The 22500-nt window shown below is 26.9% G+C and overlaps 1 protein-coding gene across 30 annotated transcripts in view; it reads left to right on the top strand.

Annotated features, from left to right (window-relative positions):
* nrm (neuromusculin) overlaps positions 1–22500 on the top strand; it is an 898245-nt gene that overhangs the window by 816713 nt on the left and 59032 nt on the right. For 16 of the 30 annotated variants that reach the window (XM_073984407.1, XM_073984406.1, XM_073984420.1 and 13 more), the window contains 2 exons: positions 2130–2316; positions 15341–15370. In XM_073984407.1, coding sequence (XP_073840508.1) covers positions 2130–2316; positions 15341–15370 — 217 coding nt within the window. Of the gene's footprint in view, positions 1–2129; positions 2317–15340; positions 15371–19012; positions 19025–22500 lie in introns of all 30 variants that reach the window. The other 14 variants (XM_073984409.1, XM_073984411.1, XM_073984410.1 and 11 more) reach the window with 2 other exon arrangements.

The following is a 22500-nucleotide window of genomic DNA, read 5'->3' as shown; positions in this document are numbered from 1 at the left end:
TCAAGAAGTATGGACTTGCCCCTAAAAACACTTTTACCATCGTAATTGAGTCAGCGAATGCAAGTTGCTTCAACAAAAATTAAAGTGATTCGATAGCAGGTCTTAAAGTGAACTTATCCGAAATTTTGTGTGGGAGGTACCGGATAGAGTGGACAAATATAGTCCATATGTGAACCAGATCTATATCTGGTAGATATATTAGGATGTGTAAAGTATAGACAAATTCGGCCACTCCCTTCAAGAGTTACCGTACGAACAATTTTTCCGAACATTTTTGAACATTTGTGGGGGAGGTACCTGAAGAAGTGGACCGATATGGCTTATCTTCAAACTTAATCTATGTTTGGACAAAATATTACTAAGGCCATATTTTGGACCGAATCGGCATATCCGTTCGAGAGTTATCTTGCGCTCCAACCACCTTACACGGTGTCATAGGGGTTTTTTGCACCTTTCCTGCTATTTTCTCAGGAAGTGTGGACTTGCCCCTGCTGAAACTTGTACCGTCGTATGGAGGGCAGTGAATACAAGTTGCTAAAACAAAAATCAAAGCGATTCGAGAGATGGCCCTAAACTGAACTTTTCTCAAATTTTGTGTGGGAGGTACCCGAAGGAGTGGACCTATTAAGACCACATTAGAACCTTATATTACTCTGGTAGAAAGTTTACGCTGTACAATGTATGAACCAAATCGGTTAATCCCTTCAAGAGTTATCGTGCGCACAAACTTTCCGAACATTTTCGAACTTTTGTGGGGGAGGTACCGGAAGGAGTGGACCGATGTAGCTCACCTTCGAACTTAAACTAAGTTTGGGCAAAATATTACGAAAGCCAAAATTTGAACCGAATCGGTTCATCCGTTCGAGAGTTATCGTGCGCTCCAGCCAGCAGGACAGACAGACAGACGGACGGACATGGCTAGATCAACTCCAAATTGTCTGAAACACATTTCGTCCAAACATACTTGGGGTCTAAAACCATTATTTCGATGAGGCACATTTTCATCGTATAAAAGTGTATATACCCTCCTTAGCCTAAAGGCTGAGGGTATAAAAATCCACGTTTTGTGGTCTATGGTTGCTTCAAAAATATTCTTTAAAAATCCACGTTTTGTGGTCTATGGTTGCTTCAAAAATATTCCTTAAGAATCCACGCTTCGTGGTCTATTGTTACATCAAAAATTTTCTTTAAAAATCCACGTTTTGCGGTCTATGGTTCCTTCAAAAAAATATTATTTAAAAATCCACGTTTTGTGTGGAAAATATTCTTTAAAATTCATTAAATACCATTGTTTAAAAAATCCAAAAATGCATAACTCCCAAAAAGACTTGTTAACCAGATGTGACTCTCATTGACTCTTTTATTGCCTTTCCTTTACTTCACCTCTTTGGTAAACAAAATGTGCCTCTCATTTTACCTCATTTGTCTTTATTGATTAAAGTATCGACAATTATTTTCAAAAGAAGCAATAACTCAACCCCTTTTTTGATGGGTTGGGGGTAGTTTAATCACTTAGCCAAGAAAATGCTCCACTTTGTTGTCTTCCCCCATCAAAAATACCGAAAAAGAGTCACAATATCAATATTTGCACTCTTCTCGTGCACAATTTACTTCAATTGATTGGCATTTTAACGTTGGTAGGGTGCTCGAAACGTACACAATTAAATGTCATTAAAAAGGCAGAAATAAACAAAAAGAAGAGGAGAAATAAATATAAACTGCATTCAAAAACAACACCCACCCCACCCACAATCAAACACCCAGGCTAGGAAATAATCACATCCCCACCCACCCACACGTTCTTCAAACATTATTCCCCCCTCCAGGAAATGTGCATTCACTTAAACAACCATAAAAGCCGAGGAGTAGCATTTTATGCCCATCATGCTTGCATGGCAAGGGGTTCTTTGCTGCTGCTGTTATTAAAGAAATGTCATCAGCTCGTTTCATTTACCACACACATACACACCAATATAATTTTTTTTTATTTGTCGATTTATTGCCATTGATTTAATTCTTTTATTTTTTTCTCTTCTTTTTCATTCTGAAATCCATTTTCTTTCTATTTGACTTTCTTTTATAACGATGCTTCTGTCTTTTTTCTCTCTTCCTCTCTTTATTTTTTGCAGGCCGATTTTTCATGGTCAATTAAGGCTGAAAATGAATCTGTGGAATCGTTGGGCAGCGGTGACAGTAAAACGTTTAAGGATAAGAGCTATTATGTACTCAAGGAAGATTATGAAATTGCACGTACCTATCGCTGTGTGGCCAATAACTCCGTTGGTGTGGGTACATTCTGTGAAATCGAAGTTGCCGGTAAGTAAACAGAAATGCTAGGCTAGGCAAATAGCAAATGAAACGTGAAGCACTTAAAAGAGGTAGAAGCAGTAGCAGCCGCACCAGCAATATTGAAGCTTTCAACAAAAGATTGAAAGAGGAAATAAATGCACTTGGTAATTTGCCTTGGCAAAGAGGCAAGCGACAAGCAAAAAAAACAACGACTTGTTAAAGATTTTGCATTGATTTGAAGTGTGTACCTTCCCTAGGGGGTAGTTTTTCAGTTGAAATTAAAATAGAAGTCCAGTGATGCATGGACTTCTTTTTTCAAAGAGAAGCCAAATGAAACGGGAAGCAGACGAGCTTTCAAATTGGTTTAATGCAATAAAGCAAAAAATTGCAAATTTGTCATCGTTGGCGAGATTTATGGGGGAAAACATGACTTTAATTTATTTGGTTATGGCCAATGATTGGTGAAATAATAAATATGGAATTTAATAAATAATAATTATGTCCAGAGGACATAAAATATAATCCATTGTAATATTCCTTAAGCTAAGCAAAATTACCTCTAACCTTTCCTCCAATAATTGGTGCCATTATTTTTATTTACTTTATTACAAATTAGTTTAAATTTATTTTACAAAAAAAGTCCTTGAGAAAATTAGCAATTTTATCGTGATCTACTTACAATTGATTTTTAATAGACGGAGTTGCTGTTTCAAACATTACTTTCCCATGCAAATGAAACTTGAAAATTGAGGAAATGGCTAGAAATTAAATACGACTTCAGAATTGTTCGACTTTAAAAATATTTTCTATAAATATTTAACCCCCATTATTATAAGTCTTCTTCTGTTATAACTTGGATTTTGCGATCAAATTTATAGCATTCCGGTTAACATAATGTTAAAAGTGATCATTAATTCAAGGAGTACCTTCTCAGCATTAACTTTCAATATTAAAATTATAGTTTTATTTTGCGTTTCAACTCCATCCAATAGTACAAGAAGACATTTAATAATGACCCTACGACTTTTTAGATTTTTGAGTCTTAAATAGATTTTATTTTGTAGTTTATTGTTCTTCAAAAGTTATTTTAAATTCCAGTTTGTATGTCGATGTTTTGCCGTTCTATTAAAATATATTTTTCAAGAAGCTATTGGTATTAAAAATCCTAATTTTTAAAGTCTTATCATTTTAAGGTTTTTGGGTATTTCAATTTTTTTATTTTCTAGAAAGTCCTTAGTTTGTATTTTAAGAATCATTAAAAATATCAATAAAAAGTACCACCTTCTGTTGATGAACTCGTATCAAATACATCCCTTAAGAAGTCCTTATTTTGTGGCCAATAGATGTTTGAAACACTATCTTTAAACTTTCCAAATTTTTTCTGTGGGTCAAAAAAAAACCAAATTAATCATTTAACACAAAACAGCCAAAAATAAAAAAAAACAAAATTTCTTTGTATATCGTCCTTGAAAAAATATTTATTAAATTATTATTAGTTAATTAAATTTTGTGATGGTTCCTTGAAAGACTTTTGAATAGTCCCTATTTTACAAAATTTCGAAAAATATTCTCAAAAACTTTAATTCAGGTTGGTCCATGGTCCACCACTTTAAGAATCGTCTAAAGGTCTGTTTTAGGCAAAACCACACAAGTTCCTAACAGTCCTCTATAGATAGAATATCTCCCGAGAGAAGAAGACCTTCTAAAGTTTTTCGAAAGACGCACGAACTTCTATAGGTTTTTCATAGACAGAAGACGTTCATATTTTCTTCAGTCTGCGGACCTTCAAAAGCTTTTTTTGTACACTGAAGATCTTCTAAATGCTCTCAAACCTTCAAAAGCTGTTCATGGATTAAAAAAAACCTACAATAATCGTGGATTTTTTAATGATTTTTTTAATAATCGTGGCTTTTTTAAAGATTTTTTCAATAATCGTGGACTTTTTAAAGATTTTTTTAATAATCGTGGATGTTTTAAAGATTTTTTTAATAATCGTGGATTTTTTAAAGAATTTTTTTAATAATCGTGGATTTTTTAAAGAATTTTTTTAATAATCGTGGATTTTTTAAAGAATTTTTTTAATAATCGTGGATTTTTTGAAGAATTTTTTAATAATCGTGGATTTTTTAAAGAATTTTTTTTAATAATCGTGGATTTTTTAAAGAATTTTTTAATAATCGGGAATTTTTTAAAGAATTTTTTAATAATCGGGAATTTTTTATATTTTTTAAAATCGGAAATTTAGCGATTTTTTTAAAAATCGGGGATTTTTTTATAGATATTTTTCTTTTCAGTAAACGTGGATTTTTTAAAGAATTTTTCTAATAATCGTGGATTTTTTAAAGATTTTTTTTTAAAAATCGTGGATGTTTTAACTTTCTTTAAATCGTCGATTTTTAAAGATTTGTTTTAATAATCGTGGATTTTTTAAAGAATTTTTTTAATAATCGTGGATTTTTTAAAGGATTTGTTTAATAATCGTGGATTTTTTAAAGATTTTTTCTTTTCAGTAACGTGGATTTTTTAAAGATTTTTTCTTTTCAGTAACGTGGATTTTTTAAAGATTTTTTCTTTTCAGTAACGTGGATTTTTTAAGGAATTGTGTTAATAATCGTGGATTTTTTAAAGAATTTTTTTAATAATCGTGGATTTTTTAAAGAATTTTTTTAATAATCGTGGATTTTTTAAAGAATTTTTTTAATAATCGTGGATTTTTTAAAGGATTTGTTTAATAATCGTGGTTTTTTTAAAGGATTTGTTTAATAATCGTGGATTTTTTAAAGATTTTTTCTTTTCAGTAATCGTGGATTTTTTAAGGAATTGTTTTAATAATCGTGGATTTTTTAAAGAATTTTTTAATAATCGTGGATTTTTTAAAGAATTTTTTTAATAATCGTGAATTTTTTTAAAGATTTTTTTAATAATCGTGGATTTTTTAAAGATTTTTTTTTAATAATCCTGGCTTTTTTAAAGAATTTTTTTAATAATCGTGGATTTTTTAAAGAATTTTTTAATAATCGTGGATTTTTTAAAGAATTTTTTTAATAATCATGGATTTTTTTAAGATTTTGTTTAATAATCGTGGATTTTTTAAAGAATTTTTTGTAATAATCGTGGGTTTTTAAAGATTTTTTTAATAATCGTGGATTTCTTAAAGATTTTTTTAATAATCGTGGATTTTTTACAGTTTTTTAATAATCGTGGATTTTTAAAGGATTTGTTTAATAATCGTGGATTTTTTAAAGAATTTTTTAATAATCGTGGATTTTTTAAAGAATTTTTTTAATAATCGTGAATTTTTTAAAGATTTTTTTTAATAATCGTGGATTTTTTAAAGATTTTTTTTAATAATCGTGGATTTTTTAAAGAATTTTTTTAATAATCGTGGATTTTTTTAAAGAATTTTTTTAATAATCGTGGATTTTTTTAAATAATTTTTTTAATAATCGTGGATTTTTTTAAGATTTTTTTTAATAATCGTGGATTTTTTAAAGAATTTTTTGTAATAATCGTGGGTTTTTAAAGATTTTTTAATAATCGTAGATTTTTTAAAGATTTTTTTTAATAATCGTGGATTTTTTAAATTTTTTTTAATAATCGTGGATTTCTTAAAGATTTTTTTTTAATAATCGTGGATTTTTTACAGTTTTTTAATAATCGTAGATTTTTTAAAGATTTTTTTTTAATAATCGTGGATTTTTTACAGTTTTTTAATAATCGTGGATTTTTTAAAGATTTTTACATTCGTGGACTTTTTAAAGATTTTTTACATTCGTGGATTTGTTAAAGGATTTTTTAATAATCTGAGAGTAAAGGTTGTCCGCTGATATAAACCTTATGCGGATCTTCTGCAGGTAGAAGGCCTTCTCAAGGTATTCTACAGGTAGATGACCTCCTGAATGTCTTATCCAGGTAGTAGACATTTTTAAAAATCTTCTGCAGGTAGAATACCTTGTTATAGTCTCTGGCAGGTAGAAGATCTTCCTAAAGTGTCCCGCAGGTAGAACCCCTTCTTATAGTCTCTGGCAGGTGGAAGATCTTCCTAAAATCTACCACAGGTAGAACACCTTCTTATAGTCTCTGACAGGTAGAAGATCTTCCTAAAGTCTCCCGCAGGTAGAACACCTTAATAAGACCATCTGCAGATAGAAGATAAAACATCTCCTACAATTCTTCTATAGACAAAAAGCTTACAGATGACTTCTTTAGGCGGAAAACCTTTAGAAGGTAAGATAGACTGGTAAAGACTTTCAATATAAGCTTTGTTCCAGAACTAAAAAGTTTTTACAATTTGTACCACTTTTACACATTTTACCCGAAAAAGCGTTCCCGTAAACAAAAAAGTTGTAAAATGTTCACTTCTTTTTAAACAAAAATGGCGCCGAATGGCGCTCTCTTTAAAAACTTTTTACTCGACAAATTTGAGCGTGTAAAAAATAGTAACATGGTTGCCGGCATCTGATTGGCTAATACGGCGACTTTGATATTTGTTCCAGTTTTTTGACGTATTTTCCATTTTTCCGTTCCCGAACTATTTCAAACAACTTTTATGAGAAAATCATTTTTTTACAGTTCTCTCTTTTACGAGTTTTACTATTAAAAGTACATAACATCTTCTAAAGGTCTTCTGCAAGCAGGGGGGTTTCAAAGGTCATTTAAAGCTCTCCTGCTCACAGAAGACCTGCTAAACGTCTTCTACTGACATGTGTCCCTCTAAAGGTCCTCTATAGACGGAAGATGTGCTAAAGATCGTCTATTGCCAATAGAGGTCGAGAGGTCATTATTAGACAGAAGATCTTCTGAAGGAATTCTATAGACTTAAAAACCTCTAAAAGTCTTCCATAAATGGTCTACTATTCTCACACGATCTGCTAAAGGTCTTCTATAAACAAAGCCTTTTATGGATTTAAGGCATTCTAAAGATCTTCTATTTGCCGAAGTGCCTAGAGAGAAACTACCCTGTAAAGATCTTTTGTAAACAGAAGACTTTTTAAGGTTTTCTATTGAAAGACGGCCTTTGAATGGTTTGTGTAGCCAAAGGAGCATGTATTAGCTTTCTATCTCACCCTTTTCAGAGTATCTTCTAAAGAAGACCTCTCCAAGTTCTTGTATAGGCAGAAACCCTTCTACAGTTATACTATAACCAGAAGGACACCTAATAACCGTTTATAGCTTAAATCCTTTCTTATGAACTTCTATCGAAGATCGTTATAGAAAGAAAACCTTCTTAAGGTCTGTATTCACAAAATAGTTAAAGGTCTTCTAGTTACAAAATATCCTCTTTTGGAAAAAAAGGTGGGTGATATAAACATATGGGTTTATCTAAAAAGAAGGCATTCTACAATATTCTAAGGACAGAATATTTTCTACAGAAGGCATTCTAAACTTTCCATATACTGAAGACTTACTACAAACCTTCTATTTACTACAGATCTTCTATAGATATGAAGAATTCTTTGACAACAGTTTTCTGTAGAAATAAAACCTTCCAAATACCTTTAAAAGACATATTTTTAGTTTTGGAAAACTTCCTCAAAAAGTCCACGTTTGTATGTTTAACACATTTTCTAAAAAGTTCAAGTTAGTATCTAAAACTATCCAAAAAATGCCCTTCCTGCTGGAGTTTAATAAAGTCGACGTTTTATTCTTTCATGTCGAAAATATTCCACTTAAAATGCACATTTCGCTTCCATGTTGAACTTTGAAAATATTTTTTCCAAGAAACCACGATTAATTGCTTTGTTTGACAAATTTCAAAATCCTCGACAATAGCTTCCAAATTATACATAAAATAAACAGTTTTTTCTCTCCCAGTAGGATTTGTATATGCCAGCAACAACTAGCAATCAAACCAAATTCCAAATCAAAGCTCATTTAGCAAACTACTCCTCACATCATCAGCTAAATAGTACACTACCAAAATCTAAGTAAACCTTTTATACTAAATTTTTAATCAGCTTTACCAGGAACATGAAAGCAAATGGCAATGAGAAAATTGCCAAGAAGAAGAAGACCAGCAGCTCGCTTAGCCTTGAAAACATATTTTCCGAGAAAAAACAGCAAGCTCATTTTTTTCCTTTTGAAAACCAGCATTTTTTGGTAAATTCCCTTTTTGAAATTCTCAAGTTCACAATGTGGTGCTGCTGCAAACCAACAAAACCAAAATAACCACCTACCATGCAGCAGCAAATCTACTCAAGGAAGTGTAAGAACAGCGAAATCAATTTCCGTTTCCTAATATATAAACAGAGAAGAAGAAGCAGCAGCATTGGCATGCTGGGTTATCAACAGCAAATAAAGGAAAATAGCACAGCAATATAGATTGTATATTAAATTTTGAAATCTCCAAAAAAGAAAAGAAAACGAAAATCGACATTTACACAAATAATCAACATCACAAATTGCAAAATACTTAACAACAAAAAGCGTCAGCTGGAAGGATGCTTTATAAAAATATCCACCAAATGGAGAAAAAACCTTCAACCAAGATAAGCAGCGGAATAAACACCGTTGAATGAAAGCCATCAAAGGGATTGGGTTGGGTGAGGAGTTGTGTGCCTTCACTGCAAACAATATCCTAATTCCAAAGCAACTCGCTTTAGCTGCAAACTTAAACATTGTCCCATTGGCCAAAAATCAAACATTGCACTTGTGCTAAATGTATGAATATCTACTATCCGCAGTTTATATCCTTTTTTTCGTCGTTTGATAGCCAAAAAACGAAAAGGAAACAAACGTCTCTTGTTTAGCAGGAGGAATATTCAAACAGCACAACGTGCTTAATTCCAAGCCGTGGTGCTATATTGTGGAGATGTTATTTACCAAGTGATAGGAGTGGTGGAGGAGGGAGTGGCGGGCGTTTCAAAGGCCAGACCATCATAGAAAGACTACCATAACTATGGCCAAAGCTAACATTGGTCATGATGCCAAGCACGCAACTCTCGTATTGTTGCAACATGACTGACTGTTGGTTGGCATTTCCGCCCAATACAAAAATTCGCGAGACTTTTATCAGCGGAGGAACACAGCAGCAAGCATTTGCTTTAGGGATGGCCGTTGTCATATTTAGAGATTTTTCGTCGTTTCTCAAATTAAATAGGCAAAGGTCTTCTAATAACAGAAAACCTTCTCAGAGTGTTCTATAGAGAGAACAGATTTTAAGGTGTTAGATAGACAGAAGGCCTTCTATAGACAGAATACCGTGTTTTCCAATAAACGTGGGTTTTTAAAGGCATTTTTCAATACTCTTGGTTTAAAAAATTTCAACAATTCTGTATTTCTTAAAGAAAATTTTTTCAATAATCGTTGAAATTTTAAAGAAAATTCGTTCAATAATCGTGGACTTTTTAAATATTTTTTGAATAATCGTGGACTTTTTTAAGAAATTTTTTCAATTATCATTGATTTTTTAAAGAAAATTTTCAATATTCGTGGATTTTTTAAGAAAACTTTTTCAATAATCGTGGACTTTTTAAATATTTTTTGAATAATCGTGGACTTTTTAAAGAAATTTTTTCAATAATCATTGATTTTTTTAAAGAAAATTTTCAATATTCGTGGATTTTTTAAGAAAACTTTTTCAATAATCGTGGACTTTTTAAACAACATTTTTTCTACAGACGTGGATTTTTTATAGAATTGTTTTTCAAAAATAGTGGATTTTTAAAGAATTTTTGTTTTAACAATCGTCTATTTTTCAAAGAATCATTTCAACAATCGTGGATTTAAAAAACGAATTCTAATAATCGTGGGTGTTTTAAAGATTTTTTTAAAGATCGTAAATCTTTTAAATATTTATTTCAATAATCATGGATTTTTTAAATATTTTTGTTCCATAATCGTGAATTTTTTAAAAAGTGTTTTAAACAATCGTTGATTTTTTAAAGACTTTTTAAATTATCGTGATTTTTTGAAGATTATTGTGGATTATTTTAAAGAATTTTTTAAATAATCGTGGGTTTTTTATAGAATTTTCTGCAATAATCGTGGATTTTTTAAAGATTTTTTTTTTAAATTTTTTAAAGAAAATTTTTCAATAATCACGGATTTGTTAAGAAATTTTTCTCAATAATTATGAAAATTTTAAGAAAATTTTCTTAAATAATCCTGGATTTTTTTTAAAGAAAATCCTGGATACTCCTGGATTTTTAAAGAAATTTTTTTTTCAATAATCCTGGAGTTTTCAAAATCGAAATCTTGGATTTTTTAAAGAATATTTTTTCAATAATCTTGAATTTTTTAAAGAAAAGTGGATTTTTTGAAGAATTTTTTTTCAACAATAGTGGATTTTATAAAGATATTTTCAATAATCGTGAATTTAAAAAAAAAAAACTAATAATCGTGGGTTTTTAAGTATTTTTTTTTCCAAGATGTTTTTCAATAATCGTGAATTTTTTAAATATTTTTTTCAATAATCGTGGGTTTTTTAAAGAAATTTTTTTAATAATTGTGGATTTTTTATTTCAATAATCGCCGATTTTTTAAAGAATTTTTTTTTAAAAATCCAGGAAATTCTAAGAACTTTTTCTTTAACAATCCTGGATTTTTTTAAAGAAAATCCTGGATACTCCTGGATTTTTTAAACTTTTTTTTTAATAATCGCCGATTTTTTAAAGAAAAAATTTTCAATAATCCTGGAATTTTTAAGAAAATTTTCTTTAATAATCCTGGATTTTTAAAGAAAATCCTGGATACTCCTGGATTTTTTAAAGAATTTTTTTCCAATAATTTTGGATTTTTTAAAGAAAATATTTCAATAATTTTGGATTTTTTAAGAAATTTTTTTCAATAATCCTGCATTTTTTAAAGATTTTTTTTTTTAAATCATGCATTTTTTAAATAATTCTATCAATAAGTTTTTTAAAGAATTTTTTCAATATTCGTGAATTTTTTAAAGAATTTTTTCAATAATATTGAATTTTTTAAAGAATTATTTCAATAAGATTTTTTTTCAATAATCGTGAATTTTTTAAAGAAATTTTTAAATAACCGTGGATTTTTTAAATGTTTTTTTCAATAATCATGAATTTGTTAAAGAATTTTTTCAAATAAACTTGAATTTTTTTCAATAATCTTGGATTTTTAAAGGAAGAATTTTATTAAGAAACTTTTTGAAATAATTTTTTTAATAGAGAATTCGTTCAATATTCGTGGATTTTTTAAAGAATGTCTTCAATATTCGTGGATTTTTTAAAGATTTTTGTTTTTCAATATTCGTGATTTTTTTAAAGAATTTTTTTTAATATTCGTGGATTTTTTAAAGATTTTTGTTTTTCAATATTCGTGGATTTTTTAAAGAATTTTTAAATTTTCGTGGATTTTTTAAAGAAGTTTTTCAATATTCGTGGATTTTTTAAAGATTTTTGTTTTTCAATATTCGTGGATTTTTTAAAGATTTTTGTTTTTCAATATTCGTGGATTTTTTAAAGATTTTTGTTTTTCAATATTCGTGGATTTTTTAAAGATTTTTGTTTTTCAATATTCGTGGATTTTTTAAAGATTTTTGTTTTTCAATATTCGTGGATTTTTTAAAGATTTTTGTTTTTCAATATTCGTGGATTTTTTAAAGATTTTTGTTTTTCAATATTCGTGGATTTTTTAAAGATTTTTTTCAATATTCGTGGATTTTTTAAAGAATTTTTTCAATATTCGTGGATTTTTTAAAGAATTTTTTCAATATTCGTGGATTTTTTAAAGAATTTTTTCAATATTCGTGGATTTTTTAAACAATTTTTTCAATATTCGTGGATTTTTTAAAGAATTTTTTCACGGATTTTTTTTCAATATTCGTGGATTTTTTAAGGAATTTTTTCAATATTCGTGGATTTTTGAAAGAATTTTTTTCAATATTCGTGGATTTTTTAAAGAATATTTTTCACGGATTTTTTTTTCAATAATCGTGGATTTTTTAAAGAATATTTTACAAATTTTTTCCAATAATCGTGGATTTTTTAAAGAATATTTTACAATTTTTTTTTCCAATAATCGTGATTTTTTAAAGAATATTTTACAAATTTTTTTTTCCAATAATCGTGGATTTTTTAAAGAATATTTTATATTTTTTTTCCAATAATCGTGAATTTTTAAAGAATATTTTTCACGGATTTTTTTTTTCAATAATCGTGGATTTTTAAAAGAATATTTTACAATTTTTTTCAATAATCGTGAATTTTTAAAGAATATTTTACAATTTTTTTCAATAATCGTGAATTTTTAAAGAATATTTTACAATTTTTTTTTCAATAATCGTGAATTTTTAAAGAATATTTTTCACGGATTTTTTTTTCAATAATCGTGGATTTTTTTCAATAATCGTACAGTTTTGTAAAGATTTTTTCAATAATCGTGGATTTTTTAAAGAATTTTTTTCACAGATTTTTTTTTTTCCAAAAATCGGGATCAAGGCAAGACTTTCGGGACCTATAGACAGAAAACCTCGCCAAATTGTTCTATAGACGGAAGGTTTTCTAAAGGTGTTTTGTTCACAGAAGACATGCCTAAGGAATTTTAAAACTGATGATCTGCTGACCTTCTTTTGAAAATCTTCAATTGTCAGAACATATTCTAAACTCTTTTCATAGACAGAGTACCTTATAAAGATATTCTATAGATGGAGACCTGCTAAAGGAGTATATAAGCAAAATTTCCAATGGACGGAAGACCACTTAATGGTCTCTTATAGGCAAAACTCCATCTGATGGCCTCCTATTGAAAGAGACTTTTTATGATCTTCTTTGAATCCTTTAAAAAAATACCAAATCGCCATCCCTAAACCACCCAATCGATTTCATGCCACAACCATAAAGCGTTAAATCACAGTATTGCTCTAGCCAGAGTCGAACTCAATTGGCAGTAACAGGAAACGCAGCAACACTAATACCCTCACACCAACCAACCAACCAACAAAACAACTCTCCTTACTGCTTGCAATGTACATTGTTGTTCCTATTGTATGGAGAGAGAAACATACAAATGAAACAAATATTGACAGTAATCAGTTTCCGGTTCGCAACATTCATTTCGTGATGTTGTTGTCGTTTGAAATTCTTGGATATGGAAGTGTCTAAGTGTGAATATAAATGCAAGTGTGAGTGAACGGCCAGCAATACAAGTAGGGATAGAGCAAATAAGAAAGGGAGGGAGGCAGGGAGGGAGAGTGTTTATAAATCCACTTCCACTTGATTGTGGTTATTCAATGTTTTCCCAAACACTACCCCCTCTTCAATCCCTCTCTCTCTGCCTAATCCCCTTTAACTTGCAATCTAAATTGTTTGAGGATTTCTTCATTCGCAACTACAAGAAAAACAAATGAATTTCACAAGCAAGAAAGAAAGGAAGAGAGCGCACGAGGTTAAGCTAATTTCAACAGCTGACAATGATAAAGATTATAATATAAAGTTTTCAAGTTGCGTTTGGTTTTTTTTGTTTCGCCACCATTCGCCATTACTTGACTGGTGCTGATTTTATTATAGACGTTTGTTTTTCGTTTCAATGGTTTCCATTACTCTTTGGATGGTCTTTGGATTTTCATTTCGAGTTTTGCTTGCTTTTTTTTCGCGGCCTTTTTTGGGGATTTTGTTGAAGTTTTTTCATTGGGTTCCCTCAAAGATAAAAATTGGAATTGAATAAATTAACAACTAGCTACTGATTATGGCAAACCATGGCGAGTGGTGGCATTGGCGAGACAAGGGAATCCTAATTGAAATGTGGTAAAGATTTGAAAAAACAAGAAGTGAAATTGCTTTTTTTGTTGTTGATGATTGAACGAAGAAAAAAACGAACTATTCTCATGAATTGAAACGACGACAGAGATTATAAAGGATGAAATTGTATGAATTTTAAGAGCCAAGGGCAAACAGGGATGTGGTTTTTTGTTTTAGATAAAGAACGACTTTTTAGGATGATTGTGGAACTCAAACAAAAATAACTTCAAATTTAATCTATTGGTGAAGATTTTCTAGAAGACTAAACTAAGTATGGGATGCTTACATTGTAGCCATTTTGTGATATTTAAAATGAAGAGTCGTTTATTTCCTTCAAATGCATCGGCAAAGTCCTAAACAACTTCCGAAATTTCTGGGGATGTTTTCATATTTAACAATTGTTCGGGGGAGGTTGCAGAATTGTATTCACTGAATGAAAAGCCACATATCCACCTGATTTTTCCTATGTGGTATCTTCGATCATTCAGCTCAACTCCAAAAAGAAATTAATATTAAAAATTATCTTCGCTGTAATAGGTAAAATTACACAGAAAACTAATTCCACTGCCATAAAATGTGTACTTAATGTCTTTCTTCAATTCGACTAAAGGTAAGGTCACATTAGGCAAATATTTGCTCCAGCGACGGGCAGTGTGCTTTTACTGAGATTGAAATTTATGCTCACTTGCTCTCAGTAAAAGCACACTGCCGGTCACTTGAGCAAATATTTGCCTAATGTGACCTTACCATAAGTAAAATAACCCAAAAAGAAAAAACATTAATAGGCAGCGCTAGGCAGATAGACTTTATTTTCTAAATTTCCCTCGATGGCTGAAAGAAAAAAGAAATAAATAAAATAATTTTTATAATCTTTGAGGGAGACAGGTACCTATGTCTGCAACACAGGGAAAATTATATACTGATTTACAAGGTAGCTGGGTACAAATTAATATTTGATACTATGGAATTGTATTTTTTAGAGTAAAAAATATAAGCTTATGTATGGATGATGAACCTCTTACACCACTATAGACTGTTTGGAAGGCTCTTAAAGAAAATGTCTCTGGGAAAATAATTTTGAAACAGCATTATTTTAAATACTTTTTCCTAAATTATTGAAAGCAAAATATTCTTCCACTCAGAGTCAACATTTATTATTACTATGTTTGTAATTTATTTATTTGGTTCTATTTTATTTATTAATTTATTTATTATTATTATTGTTATTTTTTTTTTTTCATAAATTCTAATATAGTAATTCTTATACAATTTTTTATCACATAACATTTTAGTTTTATTTTAATTTTTGTTCTATATGTTATTTTCGTCATATTTTATGTATTTCACAGCCACGCCGTTCTACATTATATGGTGGAAAGGTAAAGGAGAATACAATGATACAATAAGGGAAAAATGAGTTGAAGTTGTTTTTTTTTTTGTTGAATTGTTGTAAAAATACAGCATGAAATGTTGTAATAACCAAAAACAAATCGCATACAATTGGCAACAATATTTTATATACCCTCCATTCTTTTACATATCCATTCAGAACAAAACAACTTATAAATATTATCCTTGCACAGTATCCTATAATGACCTATTTTCAGTCTGACAATTCTACGACTTGGGTAATATGGTGGTCTGAAAAATCTCGGGGTCCTGTTTCACTCAATTGTCTTAATAAACCCACAATTTGCGATCAATCCCACAGCAGCGGGTTCTTTCGTACAGGATTAACCCGGAACCATAGTGTTTCGGCCAGCGGCTGCCAACCCAGCATTAAACCTATGATTTTACGTAGCTTTAAATGCTGCTACAACAACAACAATTTGCGAACTATTGGTGTCAACATTTGTTCCTACATTGAAGAAAAAAAAAAAGAATTTTTTTCGGTTTTTTTGGTCCAGGAAACAAAATATTTCAAATACCCCAAGATAGCTGCTAGTATTGTTCTGTTTTGGTGCTCTGTTTCCACATCAAAAGTGTAGAAGTTATGATATTTCCTCTTTCATAACTGTAGATACTGACCTCAGAGTGATACCAACTGGGAAATGGGTCAAACAAAATTCTTTTCCAAACGACTGTGAGATACATGGGTTAAATAATGTTTACTGAAAACAACAGTTGCAGGCTTTGTATTGGAGAAAATCCTCAATTTTCTGTATATATGAATTGTCATTATCCCTCACACGCCTATCGTTGTACATCCGCGGTATAAACTTGAGACTCTATTAGAATATTTTAATAGAAACATTGAAAGAAACTATTGCATCTTAATGGTGAAACATTTTATTACGGTATGAGGTGAAGACATGGAGTCCGCAATAAAAGATTAAATCTTCCCATTATATGCAAAATTTCTTGGTTCTCGTCAGATCAGGCTACCATTAACCAATTTCCAAGTCCTTGTATCATCCAATGTCCTTACCTCTTTATTGCGGCGACCAGAAGTGCAATCTAACACAGCACGGAAATTTAATATCGGAAAGCTCCAAACGCAACCAAAGCCAGAAACTGTTCCGCTTAACTGGTGACCCTGTTTGAATATAGCGATTTTTATATCATCATAGAAAGACAATACCATAACTACGGGCAAAGCAAACATTGGTCATGATGTCAATCAAGCAACTCTCGTATTCTTGCAAGAGTGCGGATGCTTGGCATTTCCGCCCAATACAAAACTTTGCAACATTTTTATCAGCGGAGGAACACAGCAGCCAAAGTCTGGTATTAGACGTATGGATTGTCGTTGTGAAAGACTTTTTTATTTCTCAAATTTTAAAGGCAAACGCCCAACACAGAAGACCTTCTAAAGGTGTTTTATACATAGAAGGCCTTCTAGAGGTCTTCTATAAGCAGAAAACCTTCAAAACATGTTCCATAGACATAATCGCTTCTAACGGTCTTCTTATTAAAGAAGACCTGCCAAAGGTCTTTTATTCACAGAAGGTCTTGTACAGACAGAAGACCTTCCAAAGGCGTTTCATAGACAGAAAATCTTTCCAAAATGGTTTATAGGTTATAGGTTATATGGACGGTTTTTTTAATGTGTTCTTTTCAAAGAAGACCTGCTTAAGGTGTTCTAAAAACATATAACCTTCTTAAGGTCTTCTATAGACAGCAGACTGTGTAATGATCTTATATTATTATAATGAATTATATAGGCTGACAACTTTCTACAGAACTTTTGCAAACAGAAGACCTTGTTAAGATCTCCATTAGACAAAAAACCAACTAATGGCCTTCTGTAGACAGAGGACCACCTAATTGACTTCTGTAGGTATGCATCGGACGATAATGTTTCGAAATATCTATTTTAAGTTTGAATATATCCAGCCAAAGAGCAAAGAGGAAGACCAAATGGAAGGCAATGAAATGATGATCGGATCGATAGTCGGATTTTCGCAATGATGCATTGAATTTCAGCCAGGGTAAAATATCTATGCAAGCGGTATCGTACTAAGTTCGTACGCATTACCGTTTTATTAAACCAAAAATAGAATAGGGTTACGCTCATGACTATGGAAAAAATCTCCTCTCCTCTATTAGCATGTTCGTTAAAATTCTCATTTTCAGTTTTCTGTACCCTCAGTCGTATATTCAAAACTATACAATTAAAACGCAATATAGTGGAAAGGTTTAAACAAAAGTTCGCCTAACTGTAGCTATTGATAAAAAGTTTAGTCACTACTTTGTGTTGATCGCTAACTTACCGAAAAATTTCGATTTTAGCGATTTTTGTCGGTAACAGCAAAGTGAGTTACAGAATCGAACTACCGAAGTCTTCTTAATGTTGAGACCAAAAATGTGTTACCCCGAAATAATGGGTAAATCCGTTTCAGAAAATTTTTCGATGATTTAGACATGTTCGTCTGTTTGTCTGTACAGCAGATTCACGTTTTAGTATAGCTCCTCATAACGGAAACTACTTTTTAAAGTTTTATCCATACGTTGCAACCAAATTATCTGCAATTTGGAGTTCTCTATGAACCCTAACCGAATCGGCTGTAATTTGAATTTTCGACATTTCTTTGGATAGAAAATCTCTTCTCAAAATATTATTCACATTTGTCCATATTTTAATATAGTATTTAGGTTTCATGTTTAGATAACGGCCACGGAAGATGCGACAGACCTGATATTTTTTCGCCTGATATTTTCCCGCGAAAATCTCACAAGATTCTGAAACCCTCCTATAATATTAAAAAAGTTGTAGTACATCCTGTGCTCGATCTGTCCAAAGAACGATCCATAGAATGATGTCTCAATTTCTAGCCAAAGGTACTAGGCTGACCTTTGGCCAGAAATTTAGACATTATTCTATGAACAGAAAGTGTTAATTGAAGGTTCGGGAATGTAAATCGATCCACACTTCTGTAAAAAAAAAAATTCGAAAAAATTCCACAGAGCAAAAATTTGCTTACTATATTGCGTATATATATTTTATGTACGCCATGTATGAAAAATTTTTCTTGGGAAAATAGTCCATATTTTTCATTTGTAATTTTTTTCGTTTAAAAAAGTTTTCATTTAAGATTTTCATAGAACGAGAATTGAGCTCCTGGGTTGGCTTCTTTTCTTATTGTCACAGATTGTGGGTATATCACTGCCAGCAAACAGCAGACTGATATTTTTCTACTTGCCATTGAAGTAGAGAGTACCACATGACCGGAATCGTCCGAACATAGCACTTTCTTTAATGCATTTATATACGACAATTTATGTAAACCTGCGAAGTAGTGCTTAAAAATTGGATTCCTAATTCCTATTATAGCGAAAACTGTATGCAAATCGCCATGCATCTGTCCTTTATTTTCCTGAAATTCCATATTTTTTAATAGAGAGTCAAAATTTGTCTTACCTTTTACTAATGTCATATGGTGTTAACTGATATTTGCAATGTAATTTTATTGTGCTAATTACTACATACATACATACGTAATGCTTTTAATATATAATGAACTTATTTTGAATATGCTTTTTTCCATCCTCGATGCTTTCATAACGTAATATGGCTACAGTGCGTCTTAGAAGTAAGTTTGAAATCATGATGCTAGAAAATTATAAACCATACAAAATGTATTTTAACAAAAATTAAAAAATAAATAAATAAAATAATATAAAATAAAAAATTAAATAAATATAAATAATTTAAAAAAAATTAAATAAATTGAAATAAAATTAATTAATAAATAAAATGAAACAAAATAAAATAAAATGTAATAAAAAAGAATTATTTTATTCTATATACAATGCAATAAAATAAAATAAAATAAAATAAAATAAAATAAAATAAAATAAAATAAAATAAAATAAAATAAAATAAAATAAAATAAAATAAAATAAAATAAATTAAAATAAAATAAAATAAAATAAAATAAAATAAAATAAAATAAAACAAAACAAAATAAAATAAAATAAGTAAATAAATAAACAAATAAATAAATAAATAAATAAATAAATAAATAAATAAATAAATAAATAAATAAATAAATAAATAAATAAATAAATAAATAAATAAATAAATAAATAAATAAATAAATAAATAAATAAATAAATAAATAAATAAATAAATAAATAAATAAATAAATAAATAAATAAATAAATAAATAAATAAATAAATAAATAAATAAATAAATAAATAAATAAATAAATAAATAAATAAATAAATAAATAAATAAATAAATAAATAAATAAATAAATAAATAAATAAATAAATAAATAAATAAATAAATAAATAAATAAACAAATAAATAAATAAATAAATAAATAAATAAATAAATAAATAAATAAATAAATAAATAAATAAATAAATAAATAAATAAATAAATAAATAAATAAATAAATAAATAAATAAATAATAAAATAAAATAAGTAAATAAATAAATAAAAAAATAAATAAATAAATAAATAAATAAACAAATAAATAAATAAATAAATAAATAAATAAATAAATAAATAAATAAATAAATAAATAAATAAATAAATAAATACATAAATAAATAAATAAATAAATAAATAAATAAATAAATAAATAAATAAATAAATAAATAAATAAATAAATAAATAAATAAATAAATAAATAAATAAATAAATAATAAAATAAGTAAATAAATAAATAAATAAATAAAAAAATAAATAAATAAATAAATAAATAAATATATAAATAATTAAATAAATAAGTAAATAAATAATTAAATTAATAAATAAATAATTAAATAAATAAAACAAATAAATAAGTAAATAAATAATTGAATAAATGAATAATTAATTAATTAAAATAAATAAATAAATAAATACATAAATAAATAAATAAATAAATAAATAAATAAATAAATAAATAAATAAATAAATAAATAAATAAATAAATAAATAAATAAATAAATAAATAAATAAATAAATAAATAAATAAATAAATAAATAAATAAATAAATAAATAAATAAATAAATAAATAAATAAATAAATAAATAAATAAATAAATAAATAAATAAATAAATAAATAAATAAATAAATAAATAAATAAATAAATAAATAAATAAATAAATAAATAAATAAATAAATAAATAAATAAATAAATAAATAAATAAATAAATAAATAAATAAATAAATAAATAAATAAATAAATAAATAAATAAATAAATAAATAAATAAATAAATAAATAAATAAATAAATAAATAAATAAATAAATAAATAAATAAATAAATAAATAAATAAATAAATAAATAAATAAATAAATATAAATATATAATAAATTTAAATAAAATAAAATAAATTTAAATAAAATTAATAAATTAAAATAAAATTAATAAATTAAATTATTTAACAAAATAAAATAAGATAAAACAAAGCAAAATAAAATAAAATATCATAAAACAAAATAAAACAAAACACAATAAAATAAAATTATTTTTATTTTAAGTAATTAATTTTACTTAATGGAATTAATCGAGGTAACAAACGCCTTAGGCCATGTTAGCTCGATTAATTCAATTAATTAAAGATAAATAAATTGAAATAAAATAAATTAAAATAAACTAATAAAAACTAAAATATATTAAAATAAATGTAAATTTAAATGAAATAAAATTAAATAAATTGAAATAAAATAAACAAATTAAATAACAACAAAACAAAATAGAAAAAAATAAATAAAATATAATAAAATATAATAGAATAAAAAATAAGGTCACATAAAATAAAACAAAATAAAATAAAATAAAATAAAATAAAATAAAATAAAATAAAATAAAATAAAATAAAATAAAATAAAATAAAATAAAATAAAATAAAATAAAATAAAATAAAATAAAATAAAATAAAATAAAATAAAATAAAATAAAATAAAATAAAATAAAATAAAATAAAATAAAATAAAATAAAATAAAATAAAACAAAACAAAATAAATTAAATTAAATAAAACAAAACAAAGTAAAATAAATAAAATATAATAAAATAAAATAAGGCAAGATAAAATAAAATAAATTAAATAAAATAAAACAAAGCAAACTAAAATTAAATACAATAAAATAAAACAAAATAAGATAAGAGAAAATAAAATGATTTTTATTTATAAGACAACTATAAATAAAAAATATTATATTTAATTTATTAGGACGAAGGTAATTATTTATGAAAGTTTTTAATTAATGGAATTAATCGAGCTAACAAACTCCTAAGGTCATGTTAGCTCGAATAATTCAATTAATTAAATAAAATTCAAATAAATTGAAATAAAATAATAAATAAACTAAATTAAAATAAAATAAAATAAAACAAAATAAATAGAATTATTTTATTCTATATAATAAAATAAAACAAAATAATATGAAATAAATTAAAAAAAAAAAATAAAATAAATTTAAATAAAATAAAATTAAAAAATTTAAATAAATATAAATAAATTTAAATAAAATGAATACATAAAATAAATTAAAATAAAATAGAATAATATAAAATAAAATATCATAAAATAAAATAATATAAATTAAAATAAAAAAATACAATAAAATAAAATAATTTTTATTTATAGTTGTCGTTATTTATGAATGTTTATAATTAATTGAATTAATAAAAAATAAAATAAATTAAAATAAATATAAATAAATTTAAATGGAATAAAATTAAATAAAATAAATTAAAATAAATCAAAATATAATAAAATAGATTAGAATAAAATAAGATAAAATAAAATAAATTAAATAAAAAACAAAGCCAAATAAAATTAAATGCAATAAAATAAAACAAAATAAAATAAAATAACTTTTATTTATAAGACAACTATAAATAAAAATTATTTTATTTTATTTAGTAGGACGAAGGTTGTTATTTATGAAAGTTTATAATAAATTGAATTAATCGGGCTAACAAACTCCTTAGGTAATGTTAGCTCGATTAATTCAATTTATGAAAGTTAAATAAAATTAAATAAAATAAAAAAATAAAATAACTTAAAAAACAAATTATGGCCTGTTTCTTTAGGTCGATTCGAAAATTCGTTGGAGTTACT

This window comes from Musca autumnalis, unplaced genomic scaffold, assembly GCF_047663935.1.
Source record: "Musca autumnalis isolate F117 unplaced genomic scaffold, ASM4766393v1 scaffold_4, whole genome shotgun sequence".
NCBI classification, from domain to species: Eukaryota; Metazoa; Arthropoda; class Insecta; order Diptera; family Muscidae; genus Musca; species Musca autumnalis.
The sequence above is the reverse complement of the archived record's forward strand: the minus strand, read 5'-3'. Positions and strand labels throughout refer to the sequence as shown.